This window comes from Emydura macquarii, unplaced genomic scaffold (assembly GCF_026122565.2).
Source record: "Emydura macquarii macquarii isolate MOO-44397 ecotype Brisbane River unplaced genomic scaffold, CSIRO-AGI_Emac_v2 contig_2676, whole genome shotgun sequence".
NCBI classification, from domain to species: Eukaryota; Metazoa; Chordata; order Testudines; family Chelidae; genus Emydura; species Emydura macquarii.
The window spans coordinates 47,156,371-47,182,449 of record NW_027132813.1 but is presented as its reverse complement, the minus strand read 5'-3'; the positions used below and the strand labels follow the sequence as shown (position 1 = coordinate 47,182,449).

General features: G+C 39.6%; 1 protein-coding gene across 2 annotated transcripts in view; it reads right to left on the bottom strand.

The window, feature by feature from the left end:
• Window positions 1-26,079, bottom strand: part of TMX4 (thioredoxin related transmembrane protein 4) — a 60,250-nt gene that overhangs the window by 6,704 nt on the left and 27,467 nt on the right. For both annotated transcript variants that reach the window (XM_067565321.1, XM_067565322.1), the window contains exons 3-7: window positions 18,787-18,832; window positions 16,757-16,885; window positions 15,533-15,578; window positions 9,735-9,836; window positions 1,265-1,328 (exon numbers count right to left, since the gene is read on the bottom strand). In XM_067565321.1, the coding sequence (XP_067421422.1) occupies window positions 1,265-1,328; window positions 9,735-9,836; window positions 15,533-15,578; window positions 16,757-16,885; window positions 18,787-18,832 (387 nt within the window). The remainder of the gene's footprint in view (window positions 1-1,264; window positions 1,329-9,734; window positions 9,837-15,532; window positions 15,579-16,756; window positions 16,886-18,786; window positions 18,833-26,079) is intronic.

The window sequence follows — 26,079 nt, the reverse complement described above, 5'->3', positions numbered from 1 at the left end:
ATATTAAAGTCAATGGGACAGGATTGGTTCGCAGCAAAATGTTATTAACCAGAAGTTAATATCTGGGTTGCTATTAAGTGGAATCTACTGTCTAAAGTGTATGGACCTTTCTAAAGGGCAGTTTTGACCCTCAGATGCACATACTGCTTCCATTAAAGTCAATGGAGCCATCTAAATATATTGGAGGGGATAATTCGACCTTAAATGTGCCAAGACTACAGAGAGAGAATGAAATAATATTAGATTATTAAAAGTGCATTTTGCGCAGTAAGAGGCAGCTTGGTCTACTCTACTGGATTGTTTAAGGGACTTGGAGCCAGACTCCTTAGGTCTAGTTTTCCTTCTGCCATTGACTCACTGTTTGCCTTTCAGAAAATCTTACACGGCAAATCTGCTCCAAGTGCGTTTTGGAGTTATATCTGTCTACTTTGTAGGGGGGGAAAAAAAACATATTTTCTCTCCATTTTAGCAGTGACAAGTCTTTCCATGTAAGGAAGATTAAGATGAACTCTGCTAAGCATCAACAAAAAATTGTCAGCTAAATGCGATAGCAAAATATTTAGTTCTGGTAATGATGCATGAGGCAGAAAATTTCCCAATTTGTAAACTGAACACACTGGATATGGAAGTAATTAATTATTATAAAACTGCATTATGGCAACTTATCTACACCCTGTGTGACTTTAAGTGTCACAATACACAATCCTGCATCCATATGTGACCATAACTTCCATTGAAGTGTTGCAGAGGGAGGTTCACGTGGGTCCAAAGTGTAGTCTGTGTAATGTCTGCCTGTGTACAAGATGTGGTTAAGAACTAGAAAAATCTTGTCAGCGAGGTATTGCTTGTCCCTTTAAATTAGAAGATTTTGTGAATAAGCATAAAACTGGGGATCAGCAGAACTATTTCTATTTCTGGCTCTATTATGGATTTTCTGTTGGATTTGGGGTATTTTTTAGCCTCTCTGTGCCCCAGTTTCTATGTCCGTAAAATGGGATTACTACTGCTTTTCCTAATAAGGCTAAACACTTTGGTGTTTGTAAAATGCTTTGAGTTCCTCAGATGGAAGGACACGAAAATCACAGTATTATTTACAACAGCAAATACAGACCTTGTCAGACATCCATGAAGGAAATGATTGTTGTCAGGATTAGTCAGTTGCCATCAATGAAGCTTAGAGAAAAGCTTTTTCATGAAAAACAATGTACATTAGTCAGCATAAATTATTCCAAAAATATAATATCCATGCACATAGAGTGCTTACCAGATGTTTCTGCTATGTACTTTGGCTTGGGAGGGCAAAGGCAGTCTGCAATCAAAACCAGTATCTGACAAGAAGAAGAAAATATATAATTCGGTGACTTAACCAGCATGCATTTCTTATCTCGCAGCCCCTGCAATATCAGCCCATTTGCACTACTGAACTGGGTTTCTGGGCTTGCAATCAATTTAACTGGCGAAGCTGTAACGAGAGGACTTTTTGAAGAAGACGGCAACATCCTGACTAAGTCATCTGTGCTGGGCCCCAACAGTGCAGGGGTATAGTTTTAATGTTTTCTCTATATAACTAATTAATTCTACATTATGAAACTGGTCACACTTCATATTATATTATAATAGATTATATATATTAAGTTTATAAAAGGTTAATAAATGATTAGTCCATTATTTTTTAATAATCTAACAATTAACCATCATTAGGGTTGCTTATAGCCACCTATAATACACCTTATAGTAATGGTCTATAATACATACTATTCATATCTAGCATGCTTAGAACATGTATTAATCATTTATTAACCATTTATAAATCCAAATATGCCCTTAATATCAAGTGTGACCATTAAAGTAGTATTTCAATATTTGGAATTTATATTACTCTGCATCTGTTCCTAACAAATATCTACATAAAAGTTAAGTGCAAATGCAACAGATTAATTTCTTCTAAAGAAAAACAATAATAGCAGTGGACAGGCTCAGACATGTTTAACAACAGCTACCATAAGAAGCACCACTTTCAGAAAGGAATTACTACTTACAAATAATTCTATGGGTCATTTTCCTCTTCTCTTATTCTACAATAAGAATTCCAATAGCCTTGCTTACCAAGAAGCAGAAGACAAAAAACTATCAGTGACTGGTAGTATAAATATCCATGCTTAAGTCACTTGCCTTAATTTATGAAGAGCACAAAGACCGGGAAAACCTTAATACTAAATACAGAAGCAGGAAGGAAGCAGAATATGAGACAGTTATGACAAAGTTACTAGCTTTCTATTGCTGTATACTCAACTTCTCTCATCTGACAATAATTCCAATACAAACAAGCAGAGTGTATGACTATGCAAAAAATGAGATTTAGCCTTGACCTAAGGAGCAGCCTAGAAAAACTACAACAAAGCCCAGCCTCAAAGGACAATAGCAGGTCCAGCTGTTAATAGTTACATAGGACTGAACAGAGAATTACACAGCAGACATGTCTGTATCAAATGTTGAAGCATATCCTCCATCCCTAAAAACCAGCATTCTTTTTAAGTGTCTATCAATAGGCAGTGAATGAAGAAATTAATTAACAGGCCTTATTGCCTTCTATCCACTAAATAACAGTGGCTTTAAAAAGCTAATTAAAAAAAAAACCCCAACATTTTTCCATGGAACAAAATTTTAGAGACTTACAGAGAAGCTTTATCTATGCTAAATCCAACGTGATTTTCCCTTAGCATCTAAGCTATGGAATTTCATCTGTACATTGAAGTAAATGGTTCAGAGAGAAACAGACAATTCATGTGCTGCCAACATTGACATGAAAAATATGCAAGAAACCTGAAGTTTATTCAAAACACTTGTAGGTAGGGTGGTCCAATACATAGTTATCTCCCCTCTTCCAATAAAGATTACAACTTAAATAGAGCTGGACAGAAAATGATTTTCCTGTACCAAGAAAACTTGAGATTTCAAAACATTTTCTTATACCAATCTAAACAGTCCAAAACTCAATTTTTTGTGAACTGATAATCTAGAAAATCAGTTTGGGTCAATCTAAACATTTTGTTTCAACCATTTTGAAATGTTTTGTTTAGATTTTTACTTCTTAGATTTTGATGTGAGGTGCCCTCAAGTTCTATGACTCTATATATAAACTTGCATTTTGAAATAAGAAGTCATTTCAAACCAAAAAAGTAGCCTTTTCATTTAGAAAATGCCAGACGTGGATGTTTTGACAATTTTGAAACTTTTCAAAAATATTTTGACATGGGAAATTCATCAACATTGACTTTCCAGTGAAGAGTTTTGGTTTTGACAAATCTGCCTTACAACAGAAAAATGTTTTGCTGAAAAATTCATGACAAGCTCTACTTAAGAAGGCTATTTGGGTAGAAAGAAAATGAAAGGATACCTTTACCAAAGTCTTAAAAAGACAACCCATAAAATAGCAAATGTAAACGAAAAGCCCGTCCCATTGAGGGAAAATAAATGTGCTTATGGAACTGTGCAAATCATTAAGTTCTGGGGAAAAAAACAATAGGAAAGATTTGTAAACCAAAGGTACATTCCTCTATGAAATGCCAAACAGCAAAAATAGCAGCTGTGAACAATTAGTGATAAGACCAAGATGCTTGCGATGCATAAACACCACATGACAATATCAAAAGACTCCTGCACCATGTCTATTGGAGAGCTTGCATTATTAACACCAGTGCAGAAAAATGGATAAGAAATTACCTAGAGTAGACAAGGACTTTAAACCCTGTTAAAATAAAAATCAAGATCTTGTTTTAAAAGCAAACCTTAAACCTTTAAAAAAGAGTAAAATTTTCAAGGGTTCTTAAGTGACTTAGGAGGCCAAGTCCTATAGACTTTCAGCAAGATTAAGGGTGTCTTCATTTACTTAGGGTAAAATTTTTAAAGGAACCAAAGTGAGCAAAGTGGCTCATCGTCTGCTAATAGCAGACATTTGGACACTTCAGGCAAGAAATCTTCATTCAAGAATGAAATACGTGCATGTGTAGAGAGAAACACTCCACTGGCAAATCTAAAGGGCCACTTCTTCGTCAAGACCCCGTTTCCCCAGAACAAATGTCTTGCTGACTGAGTCTGTTTGAATGTTCGGGGGGTTTTCTGTCCTTGATGTAGAAAAGCAGAAATTCCATCCAGGAGCATAAACTCACTGATTATCGGAGCAGCTGAATTATCTTTTAACAGTGGCGCGCTGGTATAAGCTACAGCAGCATGACTGTTACATGTGCCTGTTACATGGTGCACCACTATCATCCTTCAAAGACAGACATATGAGCTCCAGAGCAGGAAGCTAATCGACATATGAGCTCCAGAGCAGGAAGAGGGACTTAAGATACAAAAACCTGTGATCTCAGAAGATGAAGGCCCTTGGTGAATCAAGTCAGATTTCCACTGACAAGGTAACAGTCATATCAGCCTGTAATCTGTCAACTCCCTCTCAAACTTCTTTCAGTTCCTTTTTGCAGTGTTGTTGCCATGTCGGTCCCAGGATATTACAGAGACAAGGTGGGTGAAGTAATATCTTTTATTGGACCAACTTCTGTTGGTGAAAAAGACACGCTTTCAAGATACAAAAAGCTCTTTTCAGGTCTTCAATTGATTTTGTAAGTTCACTGCCTCTCTGCGGAGATGCTGCGTATAAAATGCATGTTACATTTTGATCAAAGATCAAAATGGTCAGTACATATTTATTGGATACAGATACAGGCAACTTCCTGTGATTTTTATCAAGTATTTCTGATTAGCTGGGGCATTTATCCTCCTTCTCCAATAAGCCAACAAGGCTGATGAGTGGTGGCCAAAGACTCTTAACTTCCACAATACGCTGTAGAGGGCAGTGTTTAATGTTACTTATTTCCTCAAAGAGGTTTGACTAGTGTGCTGAATACACTAAAAGTTTAGGTTGCTTGCATCAAAGAAGTTACCACTTTCTCATTTTCTTTTTGTTATGTAAGCAAAGACCTCATTATACTTCTCTGCATTCCTGGGTGACAGTCAGCAATTTGGACACAATATTCTGCGGGTTTCTTTTCAGACATGGAATAAATAGCAGTAAGTAGAAACACATTTCTCCTTGTAGCCATTATTGGATCAATTCTCACGTTCAACCAGCCATCTCACAATAATGACATGTTGATTAGTTTAATCCTGTCATTTTCCCTTTATTTCTTCACTTGCAGCATCTAGCAATGGATTTACAAGTTTAAATCTGTCTGGAGAAGCATATCCCATAATGAACATTTCAGTCATGTCTTTAAATTACTCATTTTATGCTACACTGAAGGTCAAGTTAGCAGAAGTGAAGGTTGCAACATTTTTATCAAATTCACTGCTTTGCCATTCTGTTTTTATGACAATTGCTAATTGTTCTTTGCTATTTCTGGATGCCAAACATGCACTGAAAAGGCTCCTCAATGACGCTGATGCACTGCTAGAAGGCACTGAGAACGTCAATAATTATTGTGGCTACATTTCAAGGATGATGGCATGTCCTCTTCAGACAAAATTTCAAGTTCGACATCAACGGAGATTCCCACAATCAAATCATTGCAGTGCTTTCTCAGTAATTATTTCAGTAAATTTGCTGGAGGGAGAAGAGATGTAAATTTAACATACAAGGCTACAGATCCTGAGAGGCAAGCAGCATTTCCAAGCCAAAAAATAGTGAATCTCTGCATGAGACTTTAATCCATGTTTTATGAAAGGAACATGAACAGTAGGGTCATGACTCAGACAGCTGTCTTCTTTTTGCTGGGAACCTGAAGCATAAGCGATGATTCCCAAGCAAAATGGGTTTTTTTAGGTAGCCTCTTCCTCCTCATCCTTTTTATCCTCTTCATCTAAATGGCCTCTTTTTTCCTCTTAAGATTCATAGTAAAAGTGTTTGTTCAAAGTTGAGGAATGAGTGAGAATTTCATGTTTCTATTCTAAAGGAGCTAAAAAATGCTGAAGGGGAAGTGGGTGGAGTCAGAGTATTTATACTGACAGTTCTTTTCCTCCTGCTTCCTTTATGTATGTTATATTGAAACTCCTTAGGATAGGAGAAAAGGGAATATCTAACAATTGCCATTTAACAAGTGAGGTTCTTTACATTAAAGAGCTGTTTTAGGGGGTTTATTTATTTGCAGTGCCTATGCAGTTTTTCTATCCACTGGATAATTATCCAGTTATTTTTACATAAAATATTTTCACCTCTTGCTATGGGCTTTTTTGGTTTTTTTTAACTAGGCTTTGCTATCCAATTCTGTTGTGACTTAAGATGCAAACACCTTCTTATCTGCTCTTGCAAAGTGCATCATGTAAGTGCTAAAACCAAAGTTTATACATAAATGGTAGAAAAAGAAAAACAAGAAAATGGTACCATATATTTCAAGAAACAGATCTTCCAATTAGTCACAAAATACAGTTTTTCTAGAAGTAAGGGCAAACAAATGAATCCACCAGGTGATAGTTTTACAACTTTTCAGTTTCATCCATTTTTGGGTAATAAATGTATTCTATTTCTTGCTAACTATGAATCTAATAAAACACCCATTTGATTCACATCTATTTAGCAAGGGTACATTTACTACTTAGAAGAACTGGCAGAGACATCTCAGTGTTATAAAAATTATAATACAGGACATTCATCTTTGCACAGGTTATACACTGGTGCCCACAATATGCTGTATATATTAAAGGATAAAGAAACACACACAATAAATACGCTGTTCTGATACAATTACTGTCCTGTTGTTTACAATCAAATTCTCAGACCCCTTTGTCTAATCCCAGCAATCTGTGCTCAGAACCTAAGGGGAAAGCCCAAAAGGTGGCTTTAAACCATCTCTTAGGTAGACAGGGGTCCAGCTTTGCCCCTGGTATGAGTCAGAAGAGCTCACGAAGCTTATTATGCAGGTGGATCACCAGAGTACAGCAGCACTACATCCATGCCTCCAGCTCCAGCCACACTCCCCGTGCCAGGGGCTGTGAGATGAGTATGTATGATGCTGGCTACACCATTTTGGGGATGACAAGTGAATCCTCAGCTGTCCTGTAAAGGCAGCTTAATATGGCCCCTTTACATTGCTGGAGCAGTGCAAAGTCTTGTTGTATTACTTTAGATGGAATATATGAGCCAAAGTTGTAACATAACCCAATCACTGTCTAATGCTGAACAGTGTTAAACAAGGTTCGGAGTTTTGGTATACAGAGACCTGGAGAGTTTTTAGAAGGAAAAATCCCTTGTTTAACAGCCCTTAGATGATATCAAAGATGGTAAAGTAACTTCCTTTTGCAGAAGAGAAAAGAAGTTAGTTGAGATGGCGTGGCGCTATTGTTGTTAATGTCCAATCCTATTTCATCCTAGAAAGTGATGAGATTGCCACTTCTACTGGCTCCAGTTGAATTCTCATCTGGGTTCCTCTCTCTGGCCTGATCTAGTCAGGACATCTGTTAGAATCTGAGTCTCTACTGTAAGTAGCTTTTTCAGCAACTGTAGTTCTGTGACTAACTGGGGATTTCAGAATACTCTTGGGTGTCAGTTCTGCTCAGCAACAACAGATGGCAATGTCACAGATGCTTGATTTTGATTCACTAAGGGGACTTAAACCAGGATAGAACTCATGGAGGAAACAATGGAAAATTAAGTTCTGATATAGGCTAAAATATTATCAAAACAGAGAAATTATGAACCATTGTTAAAAACAAATATCTTCATACACAATCAAATTACAGAAAACCTCTTTAAATCTGGGTACCTTCCCCCCAAAAGATCAAAGTCAGACCTTGACATTTAATGAATCATAACATCACAGAGTGAATCAAAGTGAACTTGAGCTTTCACTATAACTGGTCATTAATACAAAATTATTTTTTACTGTTTATGCTTTTTGAGCAACAGTATGGATGGATACTGGCACTGCAAGCACTATAATGCTACGCAAATCTCCTTTCCACCTGTTATACAGGATCTTTTCCACAGTAGTTGTGCTTTCATAAAAACTGAATCAGATGGATATAATATATCAAAATATTTACCTATAAACATGGAAACTTTCGATATAATGGTACACCTTGTGAAATTATTTACTATTACTGTATTTTAGTCAATTTAAAACTCGAAAAATACTGTGCTGTTCACTTATGAGAGAAGAAAATAAGCTAGCTCAGAACAACAACTCAAGGAATTCACAGTGTGTACGTGTGTAGCGAAAGCAGCACGCTACGACAGGAATGACTGAATGGGTGTAAACTCAGGTGCTTACACTTTGGTTCCCCAAACATACATCAACAGTAATAGGAAGCAAGGTGGGCAATGTTAACTTCACTGTCATACCATGTGTTGATTCTGGACACTTTGTGATCAGTGTGAATACCAGTGACACACGGTACGCCTGATTTGCAGCTCAATAAGGTTTAATGTGAAAGGTTTTCTATAAATATACTGGTTAGATACAAAGCCTAAAATTAACTACAATATATCATACTCACTAAGCCTGGAGAGCTAAGCAGTTACTCAGAAGGCTGTATACAGGAACGGCTTTCTTCAGTGGCCCCGCCAGGGAGTCAGTGGATCCTCTGGTCCAACCAGCAGCACCTCCCATGGAGTCAGGTGTTGATGAAGCACCCCCCTTTGTCTAAGAGGTGACTTCTTATACCCTTCCATAAACAGCCTTCACCTAATTATCTCTCTCATTATCATATATGCTAATGACCTGCATTGGGTTTCACCCTTAACTACATTCCATTCTCACCATGATAATTCGGGTTGTCAAAACAACATCTGGTGATAGGAGGGGGCGGAGTAAAAATATGCTTCTTGATAATAAAACAGTGTACCCCAGACGTTCAAGGATAACTTGTTGTTTCCATCACTGTTATCTATGTGCAGCTGCAAGCATACAGTATCTGTATTTTGTTTTATTATGTGCCGTGCTATACAGAAACTGAGTCATCTATAAGGTTATTCAGTCTCTGCCAACTGGAAGATGTCATGCTACAGGGGTCAGAATAGCCAAGCAAGCAACTGAAGCTATGCTAGGCCTGTAGGACAGTGGTCAAGCAACTCAAATTTACTGGGCCTCCAACACCATGCATTCGCCATACCTTGCTATGAGATACTGGCTCCCGAGGAGGGGTACTTAACCAATGGTCTCTGTTTCAAGGGATTAATTGCAAGAACTACATACTAGCAGGTGGAGGTCTGATCTCCACCTACTATAAAACTGTACATTTTTATCTTTAAAAGCTAATACCGCTATCATACCAGGTAACAGGACAGTAGCATCTTGTTCACACATGCGACCAGCTTAGGGAATGGGAGCTAGTTCAGGAGCTGGTGGTAGAGTGCCTCTTATTCCTCCCATTCAGAAAGTTTGAATGTTGGGGGTGAGGTCAGTTTGCAAAATATCCCACAAAACAGCTGCTACCAACACCACAGAGGTAAGGAATATTCACAGAAGTGCCTTGATGCTATTTAATATCAAGATCTTACTGTGACACTAGATACAGCCATTAATAGGACATGTTTTTCCCTGCAGCCCTAGGAAGACAGGTTAGGATCATTATATTGCTATGTATGCAATGAAACACACATTTAATTTAAAGTATTAAAAAAGAGTCTCCTTATAGCCATTTATTAAAAACAAATAGCAAAATCTCTAGATAATTTTTAAAGCAATGAGTTCACATTTGGTTATAAAGAGGAAAATTAAAATGTAATATTGCTTTCTTACCAAACCCAGGATTAGGCCAATCAACAGGGTGGCTAAAATGAAAATTGCATAGGAACCCCAGACATGAATTCCAAGAGTCCCTGTGAAGTAGTTGTGAATTTGCTGCAAATGGGAAAAGAAACAGATTTAATATTCTTGTGTTACATATACTTAGTATTCTGGCCAATTACTTATCCTGAAGCCACCGGTTCCGTAAACTGTTTTTCTCAAGTTATTTCCCAATTGAGACCTTTCATTCAACAGCCACTATTTATATCAAACAAATCTTCCCCCATTCCCCTCATGCACTTCCACACTACACTTACGCCTACTGATATTGTAATTGTTATAAGACATATGATGATAATAAAATCAAACCATTTATTTTCCTTGTTTAATAATTCTACATGTAAAAGCTGTTTAAGGAAGGAAACTGCCATTTTTCCTTCCTGCAACATTCACAAGGAATAGTGATATCAAATCTTCCTGAACTGAAATTTCATATTGGCCCCATCACTAATTTACAATGCAATTTCCACACTCCAGTCATCATACTGAAAAAGAGAGACACACTTGTAAGAGTGCATATGCTCAAAAATATGTACTCAAGTTGTGCATGCATTTCTAAGCTGAAATCCTGTATATTAACAAAAAGAAAAAGTCATGTAAGGAAATAATTATGTATATGGCTGAGACTTCCACAGCTACACTGGCCAGTGCGGCTTATCTCAAGGCTGCCTGAGCAGCTGGCCCAGGGGCCACCCACACCAACCACGGCTGGAGCTGCTCGAGCAGCGGTCCCGGGAGTGGCTCTGGGGACTGCCAGGGCAGCAGTGGTCCCAGGAGCAGCCTGTCTAGTGGCCAGAGCAGCAGCCCTGGAGACCATCAAAGCAGTGAGAAGCCAGGGGCAAGATGTCAGCGCCCAGCGAGCAACTAAGATTTAGTCAGGGGTATTTATAGTAAAAGTCATGGACAGGTCACAGGCCGTGAATTTTTATTTATTATCTGTGACCTGTCCATGACTTTTACTAAAAATTCCCAACTAAATCTTAGCCTTAATTATGTATAGTGATTCTCACATTACTGACTTGAATCTTTTTCACTCTCTTCTCTAGGTCTTGTAGCATACAGTGCGGTGACATCAACGTTTGCTCAGAAACTGGGTAGCAAAAGAGGGCAATATTAAATGAAAGGCTTCGGATTATTCGAATGGTCTGATCCCTGTGCTTAGCACTATCCTGCAGATCCATTAGTGTTAGCAATATTGGGGACCTAGTAAAAAAATAAAATTTCATGATGTGATCTGCCCATAATCATGCAGCAACTGGCATCACAATGAAATTTACAATTCAGGGGGCTTCCACCACAATTTCTAATCAGCACAGGAATTGCCACACTGCTTCAGACCCATATCATTACCCTGTCTCAAACACTGCCCAGCAGCAGATACTTCAGAGGAAATTACAATACACCATTACAGTAGGCAGATGTAGGATGATCTGCTGCCCACAAGAGAAAGACTCCTCCTAATCCCTAATAGCTGAGACTGGCTTTAAGGCATGAAATAAAAGGTTTTAGGTTTCTTCTAAAACCTCTCTTTAAAAAAAAAAAAAAAATTCAATATTATAACTCTGGATTTTCTTGTTATCCCTCCCAGTGTCCAATTCCACTTGCATAATGCACTAATGCACAAGAACAGTGTGCAAGTCATTTAACCACTGAGTCTTAAAAGTGCCCTCCTGTAAAATGGCATAGAAAAGATTTGCACCAGCTAGGAAAGGAATGAGAAGGAGCAATAAGCTATGCCATTCACTATCCCTGTTAAAGGCACAACTGAAGAATAGCTCAGCCTACCTTGCTGGAATTCAGTTGCTTGGCCTCCCATCCCTTCCGTTTGCTCTTTTAATTTACTGCAGTGCCCACTTTTCTGCCTCCCTTTACCCTTTGGGGTCACAAGTTACCCTTGGATATGTGGCCACTTCTTCATAGGAAATGGAAGCCCACTGTCTGTGCTCTACTGACTATGAGCAGCTCTGTACTTCACTCCAGCTGCATGCTTGATAGAGCATTCTGATCAATCTAGTTTTGCCTGATTAATAGAAAGCAAGTACCATGTTATCTTCAACATTTTTTTAAAAAAACCCTGATTTGTTCACAATACCATCAGCATGAGACTCACGGGGTGGGAAGAGACTTGTGTGTCTACTCATTGCTGGAGGTGTGTGTATTTGTGTACTAGATTCTGCCATTCCATGTTCTAAAGGCTGTTCTTTAAGCAGTATTCCAATCTGTCATCACCTGCCTTCCTACCCATGTGCAGTATTTAAGAATGTGCCACCTCCTTATCCGGCTACCAAATTGGTGGGGGGTGCGGACTGGTAGAGGCTCAGAATTTCTCCTACTAGCTCCATGAGGGAAGAGCCTTTGGAAAGCATGTGGGCGTGCAAATATTCCACCCCACTGTCCTTTCTGGTGAACGAGTTACTTATGTAGATGCCAGTGGACAGAAGCAAGAACTAAGAATGGGGCTCTGGGAACCAATGGCTGATCAGGAAGGGGAATAAAGAACACAGCTGAGGTATGGGGATGACTGTGGGAAGGACCATGGATGATCGGTGCAGTTTTCTATCATTTAATTTATATTTTCCAAGACCATATTCAAACAAGTATAAAATGTTAATTTTAAAAAATATGTCTAGCCCATTTCTTCATTTGCATTTATTCAAAGGACAAAAAAAAAGGTGCCCCATGCAAGACTCTGGATTCCTTGCCACTATTTAGCATTACAAAAGTTTTCATCAATTTGCAAACAAACCTGGAGTCTTCAAAACTTTAAATCCAGCTAAATATTCCCACGATGTGTAGTGAATCCTACTCCTATGTATCTAAACCATACGTAATTCTCCTCCTCAAAGGCCACATGCCACATGCCTTGAACATCACGAAATTCAGGCTATTTCAGTGACCAGGGATGTAGGTGAGGGAATGAAATCCAAATCTGAGGGGACTCCTAATTGTGGAGGACACCTTGGTATAGCCCCTTCCGTTAAATGAGCCACCCATTTCCTAAAAGTATGTAAAGGCACTGCTCTGGACAACTGAGTACACATTCAAAGTTCCTAAACTAAATCCTTTCAAAGGAGATATTCCAAAAATAAATATGACTTCTCCAAAAGTGAAGAATCTCATTATTCAAATCTCTACACGCAAGAAGTCAGATTTAAGTAACCTAATCTTAAGGAAAAAAATTCTTCTGGCTAGACACCAAGCATGAGAAATTCTAGCTGGAAATATTTTTTTAAGTGACACTAGAAAGATGGAACTGTCTAAAATAGGTTTATCCTAGAAAACTATTTCCAAAATCAACGTAAATGTCACCACTGTAAGTCCAAATTCATTTCTATTTTCTTTGTCAAGGTTTTTTACTTGTATAAATAAGAATAAAAGGAAGTTATATTAAATAGACTGATGGAATGTACTGCTGAAATATGAATAAGGGTGGGAATCCAATAAAGAAAAAGCAGCCCTGCTCAGAATGACAGATAAACTAGGAGCACTAGACAGGTAAGCTTTGTATTCAGTATAATCAAATGTGAGGCAATGAACAGAGGGAAAAAGAAGCAAAAGGCTCTATATCCACAACAGGTCAAATACTAGAAATACATAGCAGCTGATGGATCAAGAGAATGTCTTGCACAGAATGTGTGATACCCTTCAGAAAGACAGTACAATTCTGGAATGTTTAAATGCTTTTTGTGACAAAAAAAAAAAGGAAATTATTTTAGCAACATAAAAATAACTGAGGTCACATTTAAAATATTGTGCTTACTTCTGATCACCTTATTTTAAAAAGGGCATTACAGAATTGGAGAAAATGCAGTACAGGACAGCCAGAATGTTTGAAATGGCTTAGTAATTAGACTGGACACATTTAAGTGGTTATAAAAAAGGCTATAAGTTACAACAGAAAAAAGGACAAGAAATTCTAAATTTGAACTTAGGTCTTCTCTCATAGTCATATGGAAGTGATACTCCCCCAGCTTTGTATGGTTAGAGAAAGATACAACACTAAAATGAGCTCATGAATAAAATAATTCTTTCTGGCTGTTGTGCAGAGGGCCAACACAAGGCCCTCCAAAGAAAAGCAGCATACCCTCAATATGATGCAGAAAAGGTCTCCAAGCTAGTCCATGAGGACACAGCCATAAATCCATATTTACACAGATCCAGTGGCCCCAATATCTTATGCAACTGGAACAGCTGCTTTACACCAGCCTATTAGAAAAAAGTGACACCTAGTCATACTATTTATAGTCATAGACAAAGAAATCTAATTCAGATAGTTATGGTGGCAAGTGAGTACATGTTAACTTTTCAGTCAGAAAAACTTTTGAAGTGCAGCAATACTGAGCTTAAAGTACATAGCTTTTACTCTGCCCCCCATTACCTATTGCATTGTAACATAAGAATTACAATACCAGTGTCTTTCATTGTATAGCAATATCACTCACACTGACCCTTTGCTTTTACCTTTTTTACATTTATAAAAAAGGTTAAAAATAAAAATGTTTCAACGCCACTTGCCTCTGGCTCTTCCAAAGTTTTACAATTCTCCTAAAAAAATCATTTCACTCTGCCTGCCTGAATATTAATCAAATGAAATGTTCACCAAAGAGGCTTTTCATGAAGTGGTTGTATGGCTCCTTAAAGAAAACAGTTTTGAACATTTGTGAAACACTATTTTCAAGAAATTCAATACATTTCACACAAAACACCTGGGTAAAATGTTGCAAAAATTCTGTTCACCCTTTGTCAGGGACTGCAGGTCTTGAACCCTAGTCCACAGGGTTCTCAGAAGCCAATAAATTCCAACCTGCCACCCAGGGACCTGCTAAAAGTTGCTGGAATAGAAACTGAAACACAACAGAGGACTCCAGTCCAAGAATCCAAATGACAGAATGTTGAGGGTCCTGATTGGTTCACAGCTTCTATATAAACCTAGCACAGGAACAGGAAGTTGTCCATGCAACTTGGTTTTCCCTGCGTTGGACTGCTTCCCCTGCAATATCTGCTCTTACTGCCTGCTGCTGATCTTCTGGTAACCTGACCTGGCTGGCTCCTGACTCTCAGTTTGTGCTCTGGCCACTCCCAGACTCTGACCTCCTGCTATCTGACCGCCCTGACTCCTGCTCCAACCCTCAGTCAGACCACCCACATCCCAGTTGCGACACCCTTAGCTGTTGCACACAATGTATGGGACACTTGTGATTTTAAGTCACAGCTATAAGCATTCATATTTCATATGCACAGATTTATGAATTTTCATCTATATAATACAATTTACAACCTGACAGTGACTTGGTATTGCAGAACTTTAATGACAAATACTTAAAATATGAAGAGAATAATCTGCCGAATCTGTTGGCAGCCTAGTTCCGTTGTGAATGCAAGATATATTCCCCAATATGGTTGCAATCAGGCTATAACAATTCCCAGGATCAGTACAGAATTAATTTTAGGCTGGCTCATTCGATTAGAACTGCTAACCAACATTAGGATAACTTTGAACATTGAGTATCTTTGGCAGATCATAATCTTATCTATAACCTTAAAATGTCATTTTTGGCAAACAATTCATTAGCTGGGCATGATTTCTGCCTTCAGTTACAAGGACATGGGAATACATCAAGGGCAGAGTCAGCTACAATAAGAAAAATGTAAGTTATGTATGAGGCTGTCAAATATCTGTTTAAACATTGTTTTTTCAGACCTTAAATGCTAAACTGGAGAATAATGTGACAGTGATTAGGGTTACTTACCCTGATCCATCCAGACAGATGAAAAAGGCCTGCCATTCCATGCATCCTAAGAAAGAAAGGGACATACCCTAGATAAGATTAAGAGTTAGATGCATGACATACTGTACAAATTGGACGAAAACTGATGGAAGAGACAGATGTAAAATTTCCAACATCCATCACATTCAGCCTTTCACAGCTTCAAACAGAAATTTATATTGCACATTAGTGAACAAAAGGTGAAATTCATCCCTCCTGCACTATGCCTGCTTTGTATAGGGCACTAAGTAGAGACTTTGGAAGAAGAAAGTCAAGCAGACCAAAATGCACAAGACGACCTGCAGGGCCACTGTCCACAGCCACTACTTCATCCAATAGGCCAGAACAGCCACTACTGCCTTTTTGTAACCCCCAGGCAGGGCACAGTCAAGGATCCTGTGGTTCTTCACCAACCCAGCCTCAAACACACACTAGCCTATTTGGAGTAGAAGAGGCTCCTCGCACTTGTAGAATTCCTATCACCTTCCCAGCTTTTAAGCCATGCAAAAGCACTTCTGCTGGGACCCCATATACCGCACTTTCACTCGTGATGACTAAAGGTCTCTCTTACACTAAAGTAAAAAGGGATTCCAACACTCAAATCTTTGATTCATTGTTTCATCATCATCTCTAACAGTAAAAGTGTGGTTTTCACTTAATGAAAACCCCTGTAAATGTAGCAATTTACAGGAAAATACCTTATTCTAGCACTAAGTTTTATCTCCTACCATTCAGCAACAAAGAAAGGAAAACTGCACTTTGATGTACTTGCTAGTCACTTAACTATAGGAATGTTTTAGTGAGTTAAAATGGTCCTTGTGACCATAAGTCATCATATGACTGACAGTGACCTGCATAACAAAGCTGTTTCATTCCAGTACTCGGTGGACATAAAAACAGACATTCCTGTTAATAATAAAAGCTGAGCACTTACGTTTTTCATCGTCAAAGAACTTTGTGTGTATTAAATGGACCAATATTAGAGATGCCAGGGACTGAATAGGCATGGAAAATAAACTGCTCATACCCCAAAAGATCAGGGCAGAGGCATCACAGCAGGGTAGCTTGCAGAAGCTTAGACTGCCAATGCCCATGCTATGCTTTTTCAGTGGACAAGGACTTCAATCTTTAATGCTATCAGTCTAGCACCGTTTATTAGTAACATCAAAAACAATTATTTTAAGATAAAAATTATACTGTAGTTACATTATGGAAGATGGGGATTTCCATCCAGCTATGGGCTCTACAGCTTCCCACTTTCTCTCTCGGATATAGTCTTGAAGGTCCTCTGACGTCCTTGAGCCACGGTATCTGCGAAAGACTCCATCCTTCGCACTAAGGAGCACAGATACACGGTAATTACAATAATGCCCCTTATTATAAGAAACTGACTCTGTAGCCACAGTGACTTACCCATCATAACAAGTATTGGTGCCACTTATGAAGCTTAAAGTGCACTCCAACAAAACGACCCTCTATGATGAATTATGGTTCCAAACAAATTATGAATACTTCACTTCGTGAACTTTTACAAACCAAACAATCCTGAGGGATTAAACACATTTTTACAAGAATTATACCCATATCTGCATACCATTATGGCAGCGATTTTCTCAGAAAATTCAAATAGTTGGTATCCCAAATCCCATTAAAATTCAGTAGAATTCAGGCACCTGATTTTCTCTGGCGCTTCTGAAATAGCTTTAGCTTTTTTATTTTTTTTAAGTTAGTTTACAGACCTAACTGTGTGGCATATTATTTATGTGCATTTATTTAAAGGATTCTTACAATGTAATGGAGTGGAAGGATGAGGGATTGAACACCTTACAATTCCTCCCCTGAACATTTTTAACTATGTTCTGCATAAACAAGAGCATTTACAAACACTATTTTTCTTGGAAACAAAAAAACAGGTGCAGAATTTACCTGTATTATCACAGATAACAGTTTTAGTCAAAAGCTTGAATTAAATTTCAGAAAATTAGAGAGTGTTCCCCTTGTCCATTCATACACCCATTTTGCTTTCAATTATAGCAGTTTTAAGACTAGAGTTATGAGCAGAATTAGGCACACTCTGAGCGTGTGAGCATATGTACACATTAGATATATTTATTTTTAAGGTCCATACATTTAAAAATAATCTAAGAATAAAAAATTCAGTACTCCAAATATGCAGTATGGACAAATTATTGTTGAGATGAAAACCCAGACTTCAGTTTCCTGACATGTTTAAATTTGCAACCTTATCATTATATTAACCTTCTTATTTTTTGCATTAACTTTTAAGTAGAAAATGTTTCCTGCTTCTGCCTTTAGACTTCACAATTACATAAACTTTCCAAGAAAATTCTCACTTTGAGATATGGTCACAATAAATCTCAACTCAAAATGAAAATTTCTAAGAAAATTACGAGCAAGTGAGAACAGAGGAAAATCTTCTTGCAAATTTAACTATAGTGTTAGCTACTAAAATGTAATTAAAATTGTCTAATATATTTTACATCAGTTATTTCTTAGGCCCTGTCTACACTTACCTGTGAGATTCGGCGGCAGTCAACCGGAGTTACGTAAAGTATGCAAAAAACTTGTGTAACTCCCGTTGACTGCTGAGCTTCTCTTTTGCGCTCTGTCTGCACTGCGCTGCGCTACTTTTGTAGCTGGTCTTAGTATGTTGATTTCTCTAGATCAACTGAGCGGGTCTGCACTGACCGCTCAGTCGATCCAGAGAAATCGATGTGACGGCGGCGAATTTGCCGCCATCAGTGTAGCCGTAGCCTTAGTCTAATCTGAGTTACATATGCAGATCAAGGCTATTTTGTCTTGGCACAGAAAAACAGTTTTTAAAAGATATTTTAAGCTCTAAAATTTATTTCTTCAATTTTAAAAACTATAACTATCTATCCAGTGTTCTGGGTGCTTATTCCATAAATTAAAACACAAAATAGACAGACATAGGACTACTTATAGCTATATTCATCTCATCCCACACCCTTAACGCAGAAGGAGAATAAACTCCAAGTCTTGTTCTTAGCCACTGCGATAACTAAGGCTCTGGGGGAGGTGAGGAGAATTATGTTATTTAACATATAATATACCACAACTATGTTCAACAGGTAGTGGCTATCAAGAACACTATGTAAGAATTCATTTTAATTTGCATCTGTTCACAGGCTCTGCATGGTGCTTGCATCTGTATGGAAAGTGACAGCTTTGATTCCCTTATGATACAGACTTACTGGTAAATAGTAGGCAGCGTTGTGACAAAGAAACGGCCACTCAAACCTGGTAGAGAGAAAAAATACAAATCACATTTGTTCAGTTCAACTTCTGAAAAATAAATTTATATTTTGCTTTTCTAAAGATACCTATAAACATGTGTCTTTTCAGAACAAAATGTGAACATTCAATGCGGTTACCACATCTTTAATAAAATATGTTTAGCTTCATTCTAGAGAACACTGCACTAAATCCATAACACTATTTAATATAAAATATGGTCTAGTGTAATTGCAAAAAACCTAAAAAAACTGTTACCTAATGGTAACTGATTCTTTGAGATGTTTTATCTGTGTGAATCCCTCTAGGTGTGCACATGACTCTTGGGAGATCAGAATCTTTAAATAGCAGCGTCTGAGCTGCGCCTGTGGCATGCATGTTCTTGTTCCCTTCCCACTCCCACCCAAGGGCATAAAGGGCAGAGTGGCTGCAACTGTCCCTTAGTTCACTTGCTAATTCAGAATTCCAGTTAAGGAACACTCAAAAAAAGTGGATGAGGAGGTATGGAGGGGAGAGAGCCACGCTGATGACAACATCCCAAGGTATCAGTTACTAAAAGTTAAATAAATGGAGATTACTTACCTGTAACAGGAGGTTCTTAGAGATGTGTAGTCCCTATCTGTAGCCAACGTGTACCCCATGTACACCATGCGCCTCAGTCTGGAATTTTTGAAAGCACTGTCTCTTGGCCCACACCAGCAAGTGTAGCTCTCCCCATGCTAAACCACAGGCATAAAAGATGGTACAGACAGACACCTCTCCAGTTTCCCCTTCTTACTGCAGTCCAAACAAAATGCAGCACAGAGGATAGAGGGCAGGTAGTAAAATACAGATAGGGACTACACATCTTAAAGAACCTCTAGTTACAGGTAAGTAACCTCCATTTTGTTGAGTGATGGTCTCTGTGCATTCCATATGTGGGAGATTAACAAACAGTACTCAGGAGAGGTGGGAGTGAGGATGTAGAAGTGATAGCTGTCCCCACAGCTGCATCCACAGATGACAACTGGACCAGAGATGATGTCTCGTGAAGGTATGCAAAGAGCTCCTAGTACCTCCTATATATCTCTAGGAAGGGATATGTCTCTCAGAGATGCAGCCAAAGTAGCTTGTCCTCTAGTGGAACGAGCCCTCACCCACCAGAGGGGTTCCAGAGGGGGAACACAAGTTAGTTGGTAACAAAGAGCAACAAAGATCCATTTTGAAAGCCTCTTGGCCGATATAGCTTGATCACTCAGCTATGGAAATAAATAGTTTAGGTGTCTTTCTAAAGTCCTTTGTTCTCTGCAGATAAAAGGCCAAAGCCCTTTGGATGTCCAGAGAATGCAGCCATCTCTCCTCAACTGAGGCATACGGTGTACGGAAAAAAAATACTGGTAAGTGGATGACCTGGCTCATATGAAACTTGGAAACTGCTTTAGATATGGATCTGGGGTGGGGTCACAAGACCTTTTCTTCACAGAACATGACACATGGTGGGCCCACCCTGGGCACTTCCAACTCTCTGAATCATCTGGATGATGACATAGCTATTAGAAAGGCCACCTCCATGGTCAGATGGACCATAGAGCATGCAGCTAAGGCTTAAATAGGGGTCTAGTGAGAAGAAAAACTGAGGTCCCACTAAGATGCAAACTTCACCAATGGTGAAAGGATCTGAGAATCCCCTTCAGAAATCCAGGTGCGACAGGATGAATGAACATTGTACAGTTATCCACCAGAAGATGGGAAGTGCTGATCGCTGCTAAAATCACTTACAAAGAACTGAGCAAAGACTTACGGGTAAATAGATAATGTAAGGGAGCAGGGATCCCGGTGGATTCTGAGACAAGTTGCACTGGTGAGCCCAAGAGGAGAAATGCTTCCATTTTGCTGAATAACTGCTTGTTAGAGTCTTTTCTGCTTTTGGTTAAGGCTCTGAGTTGCAGCAATCCCAGACTGAGATGCCTGTGCTGTGCTAGAAGATCTGACGATGTGGGGATGACACCAGTAGGGCATCTCCCATAAAGCCCTTGCTCAAAGCTGTTCTGAAGTAGTACCAAGGAAATTTCCTGTTCTCCCACGAGGCAAAAAGGTCCCAGGCCAGCATTCCCCTTTGGGTAAAGACATCAAGAACCAAACTGTGAATCTCCCATTTGTGATTTGTGGGAAAATATATGCTCAGGCAGTCCATTAGGGACTTTTGCATCCCTGAAAAAATATTCTGCTGATACAATTCCAGATACCGATTGCCTCTATTCACAGAGGGGGAGAGCTCACTCCTTTGTTTGTTTATATAAAATACTATTGTTGTGTTGTCCAACATTATTTGAACACATCTGGTTCAGATGAGTGGGAGAAAAGCATTGCAGGCTCAACAGACAGACTGGAGTTGCTTAGACTACTCTGTAGCTGCCTGCACCACCAAAGAGGTAAGCAGTGGGTGAGAGGACAAACACTCTCACCCCTTGGACAGAACAAAGTAGTGCTTCTCAGCCTTCTTAGGGGTGGGAGCACAAGAAGCAGGAGTGTGTCAAACTGTCTTTTCTGGGTCCATGATGAGCTCGTTGATGGTAAGGGCCACTCAGCTGGGACCAGAAGGCTGAAGAATGTCTAGTAAACTATGCTGAGGCTCCTGGACTTCTTCATGCTGAATCTGTAACTCCACAGCCACCCTGTCCATAGTTCTTAATACTGTTTAAAATCATCTGGCAGAGACTGAGAAGATGGAGCAACAGCCTCATCCAGTGAAGATGACAAGATTGCTCCTGGAACCGGCAAGACCAGCTGAGCTTCCTCTTCTGAATATTATGACAGGGCTGGTTGCGAGTGTCCAAGAATGGCAAATAGGACTCCCGCTCCAATCCAATCCTGGCTGTCTAGGGAGGGGCTCCCAGGGTTCCCAATATTGCCAGTAGGACAGATGAACTGTCAGAGGACCCCCCATGGCATAGGGTACCACCTGTCGCTTGATCAATTGTATCTGGATAGAGGCTGGAACCCCAATATCCTGGGGTCCAGTGTCGGGCCACCTCCACCTGATGAAGCAGAGAGTCCTGTGGGGCCTCAGACTCATATGAAAAGAAAGCCAGATCCTTTATCTCCAGCGGAACCAACTGTACACCAATCATTGTGCTTCACGGCTGGCAGATGGGATGGGAAAATGACTGCCCTGTTGGGATGGTCTCTTCCTCTGGTGTAACAACATCCTGGAATAGATATAGTCCCAAAAGGAGGGGTAAATGCAGACAGGAAAGAGCAAAGCTGTCTTCCAGAGAGATGTAGATCTCAGATCTCCCTGGAGTATGAGGAGAGTCCATCGGCAGAGCCATTGGAACCAGAGTTTTGCTGGTCACCATGGCGGTCAGCTTGCTCCGGGGCTGTGTCACTATTGGTAGGGAATTGGCTTTAGAAGGCCCCAGTAGGATTGCCCCTATATAGGGCTGAAAAATACTTAGACTGAGGTTACAAACAAAAACTGACTGAACTAAAAGTAATCTTAACAGGCCCATTGCAAAAAATCTGTCTACAGCACAAAAAACATGGAAGCTTATGGTCTATTAAATTCCCACAAGGGGCACACTGGAATGGTAAACTTGTCTACTAGAAGAAAACTCAGATGATTTCCTAATTCATCACTGTTGGCATAGGATTTTAACATTAGCGAAACCCCAAACAACAGCTACAAAGTACCTTTGTACACAGTTATGTTTTTGGGGGAAAACAATCACATACAGCCTGGAGCTCAGGAATATTCAAGTATCATAAATGCACTGATTTTCCCAAGACCCAGAGAGTATCTGTCCTTGGTATCAAAATTAATATTTGAATGATCATCAGGTGCCAAAAATGGGTGGGAAAAATGAGGTTACCCTAAGAATGTATGGAGGAGCTCTAAGGAGAAATAAATGATAATGTTTTCTATTATAATTAAATCAGATTGTCATTTCAGGACTTAGCTGAGTCTGAGCTGGGCAGAGGTAATTGAAGTTCAGCAAGAGAGAAGGGGACTTGTGAAGACACCCTCTCTGAGCATCAGAGAACTCACACCGCTGCAAAATCAGCTATGCTCTCACCCCTGAAATTTACTTGCTTTTGTAGGCTAAAGAAGAGATCATAGGAAGAAAGGCTAAAAAGGGTTGCTAACTATAGGCTTGCTTTCTTATCTTAACAAACGGCTTTGAGTCTAATGGCACACAGGTCCATGAGGTCACCTGAGACTTTAAGAGGACCATGGTACCTGCAATGTTGCTTATGTGTAGCAGCATTCCCCTCTGCTGAATGGATTAAAGCTAGTTAGTGAGCTACCAATCCAACGTGGAGAACAAGTGGCGTGATTGACTATGTGAGCCGACAGCTCTGAGAAACTTTGCAGAGAGCGGATCTGAGTTACTGGTCCCCAAAAGAGTACATGAAGGGGGTGCATGCACAGTTAAAAGCTGGTGCTAGTTCGAAGGTCGTCCCTGGGAAGAAAGGCAAACCTGAACGATGACTCTCTGGGTGCCACCCTACTGAATGAACATTGCTTCTTCTCACTTGAATGGGCTTGCGGGTTTTGGGCCACTGATGCATATTTTGGTAGGGAAAAGGACTGGCAATGTTAGCTTTAGAACTACTCTGTTGTTATCCCCAACATGTTCGCAAAAAACTGCCAACGAAGTGGAGGTCTCGTGTACATCAGAGGCAAGCCTGTTATCCTTGCTTTGGACAGGGTGAAGGGGAGGCTATTATGCAGCTACTAGCCACTTTGCTGAACCCTCTGGCATATCCCCAGTTTTGTAGTGCAGAAAAGTAGGAGAAAGGCTCCTAAGCTCCTGGCTGCAGGAACTGGGGAGGATCTGCTAAATATTTCTGAGGGGAGAGTCTGCACTTGAGGGAGCCTCTGGTGACAGGGGAACCTCTCACAGTAGCTGCCCTCCCATTCCGCAATGCAAACTTCCTGGGAGGAAGGGGGGAATAGACAGAAACTTGTTTCCCCATGGAAATGCATCTCACTCAGAAAAGGAGGAAGCATTTGTTCTTCTCTACAAAAGCAGAGATATTGGAGATGACAAGTATGGCAGTAGAAGCCACCTTAAAGAGAAATTCTTCCTCCATTCAGTTAGATTGAACAATACCACCCACAAATAACAATTTCTGTCCAGGGCAGTGGATCTAATTTAGGACTTCTTTCACTGGTTGTTGTCCACAAAAAATGTTAAGATTAAAAAACAGAGACACACCCATAGGCATACCTGGCTGTATATTTCCTTTACATACATGCACAGCTGAAAACCATGTTTTATAGCAATTCAAGATATAACAATAAAGTTCTAACTCACATATGGACTGATGGACTAAAACTTTATGAAATTCATGCAGTAGAGTTAAGGTTTTTAATCTGAATGAAACGTGGATAGTCATTAAAAGTTCAAAAACAATCCTTCAAGTTATCAGTGTGTAACTCCTGTGGGAACCCAAGTGCCACTACTGCATATGCAGGAGATAATGAACATATGAGTATAGAGATAATCCTGACACGGTGAAAGGTGAGACTGGACAGTTGTCAATCATTTAGTCAACATCCCAAAAAACACACTGTTACCTCTCTTGGATACCTTATTTAGCCTACAAGGCAATGTGAATGGTTTTCGGCACTGGGAAATTGAAGCATGGAGAAGTTTAAAGCAATGGGTTTCAGGCTTTGAAAACAAAAAAACTGAAGGTACATTAAATAGATCCAGGTATTTTAAATTTTAAAGATTTCATCTGTAATTGATTGCCATTGTTACAGAGACACATTCACACCAAGAGAATGAACATGCATCCAAGAAGGCTTTAGTACCAAATATCAACAGCAGTTTTTAAAAAATTCATAAAGGAAGTTGTTTTCATTGATTTTATTTTAATTTTGCAGCTCCTTACTTTTACTAGTATGTAGAGATGTCAAAAACAGTAAAAATCATTACAGGCACAAGGAGACAGTCCTAAGCACTTCGTTTATGCTGTAACAGCACTATGTACCTGGAAAAGAACAGCATTGGACCAAAAACGGCAAAGAGAGCATTACAACAGAGAACAGAGAGAAGATGCAGAGGAGCTGAGAGAAAGGCTTTGAATAGCTATAATGAAGGATCAAGTCAGACAAACAGACTGAAATTATTAGTAGTTTTAGATCTCAGTTGAGAGAGGTCTTCTGTCACACGGAAGGTACCATTAGCCTCAGAACGAATGTTAAACAGAACTCTGCAAAAGTGGTATTTCTCAGCCAAGATGCATTTAAGAAACAAAAACCAAACTAACCAAGCCACTACTGGCCATTAAGCCAACCTGAAATAAGATAGCCTTAGATACAGTCAGTTACATCAGGCTGGCAAGCAGTGTGGAAGCTATGCCTTCACTGATGGCGGCAAATTCACCGCCGTCAGATCGATTTCTCTGGATCGACTGAGCAGTCAGTGAAGACCCGCTCAATCAATCCAGAAATCGACATATTAAGACCACCTCCTCAAGTAGCGTAGTGCTGCATCAACGGGAACACTGTTCCTGTCGGCGCAGTGCAGTGAAGACGGGGTGCAGAAGAGAAGCAGAGAAGTTGACGGGAGTTATGCAAGTTTTTTGCATAGCTTGCGTAACTCCAGTCGACTGCTGCCGAATCTCAGAGGTAAGTGAATACAAGCCCTAAGCAATAAATGAGCTAGTTGCAGGGAGTCAACTAGTAGGAGCAGACAGCAAGCTGATCTGAAACCAACAGGGACAGAAATATTGCAACACAACCAGACATTGAACTACAGATAGAAGTAGACCAGCATCCAGTTACGGAAGGCACTTTAGACCACAGGACAAAAGCAAGCTATAAAACAAAGAAAAAGACCTCTGGTATTTGCATATCCAAATCAAAAGAGGACATACAAACCTGTCAATAGGGTTACAACAACACTGTAAACAAGAAATACAATAAACAACAGAAAGCAAGTTCTCAGAGGAAGATTAATCAAGAGGACTCCCAGGAACCTGCGGGGGGGGGGGGGGGGGGGGGGGGGGGGGACACTAGTCAGTGTGAAAATTTAAAAATTGTCTTAGAGAAAACAATAATGGGAAAAACATTTAAAGTAGTGAATTTTTTTTAAAATTAAACTTTTGGAAAATAGATGCAGAAAAAATGGAAGGCAATATATACATTAGAAGGGAAAAAATCCATTCGTTATACAAAGAGAAAAACACTTTAAATCATTGTTTCTCAACCTGTGGTACGTGTACCCCTGGGGGTACACGAGACACAGGCAGGGGGTACG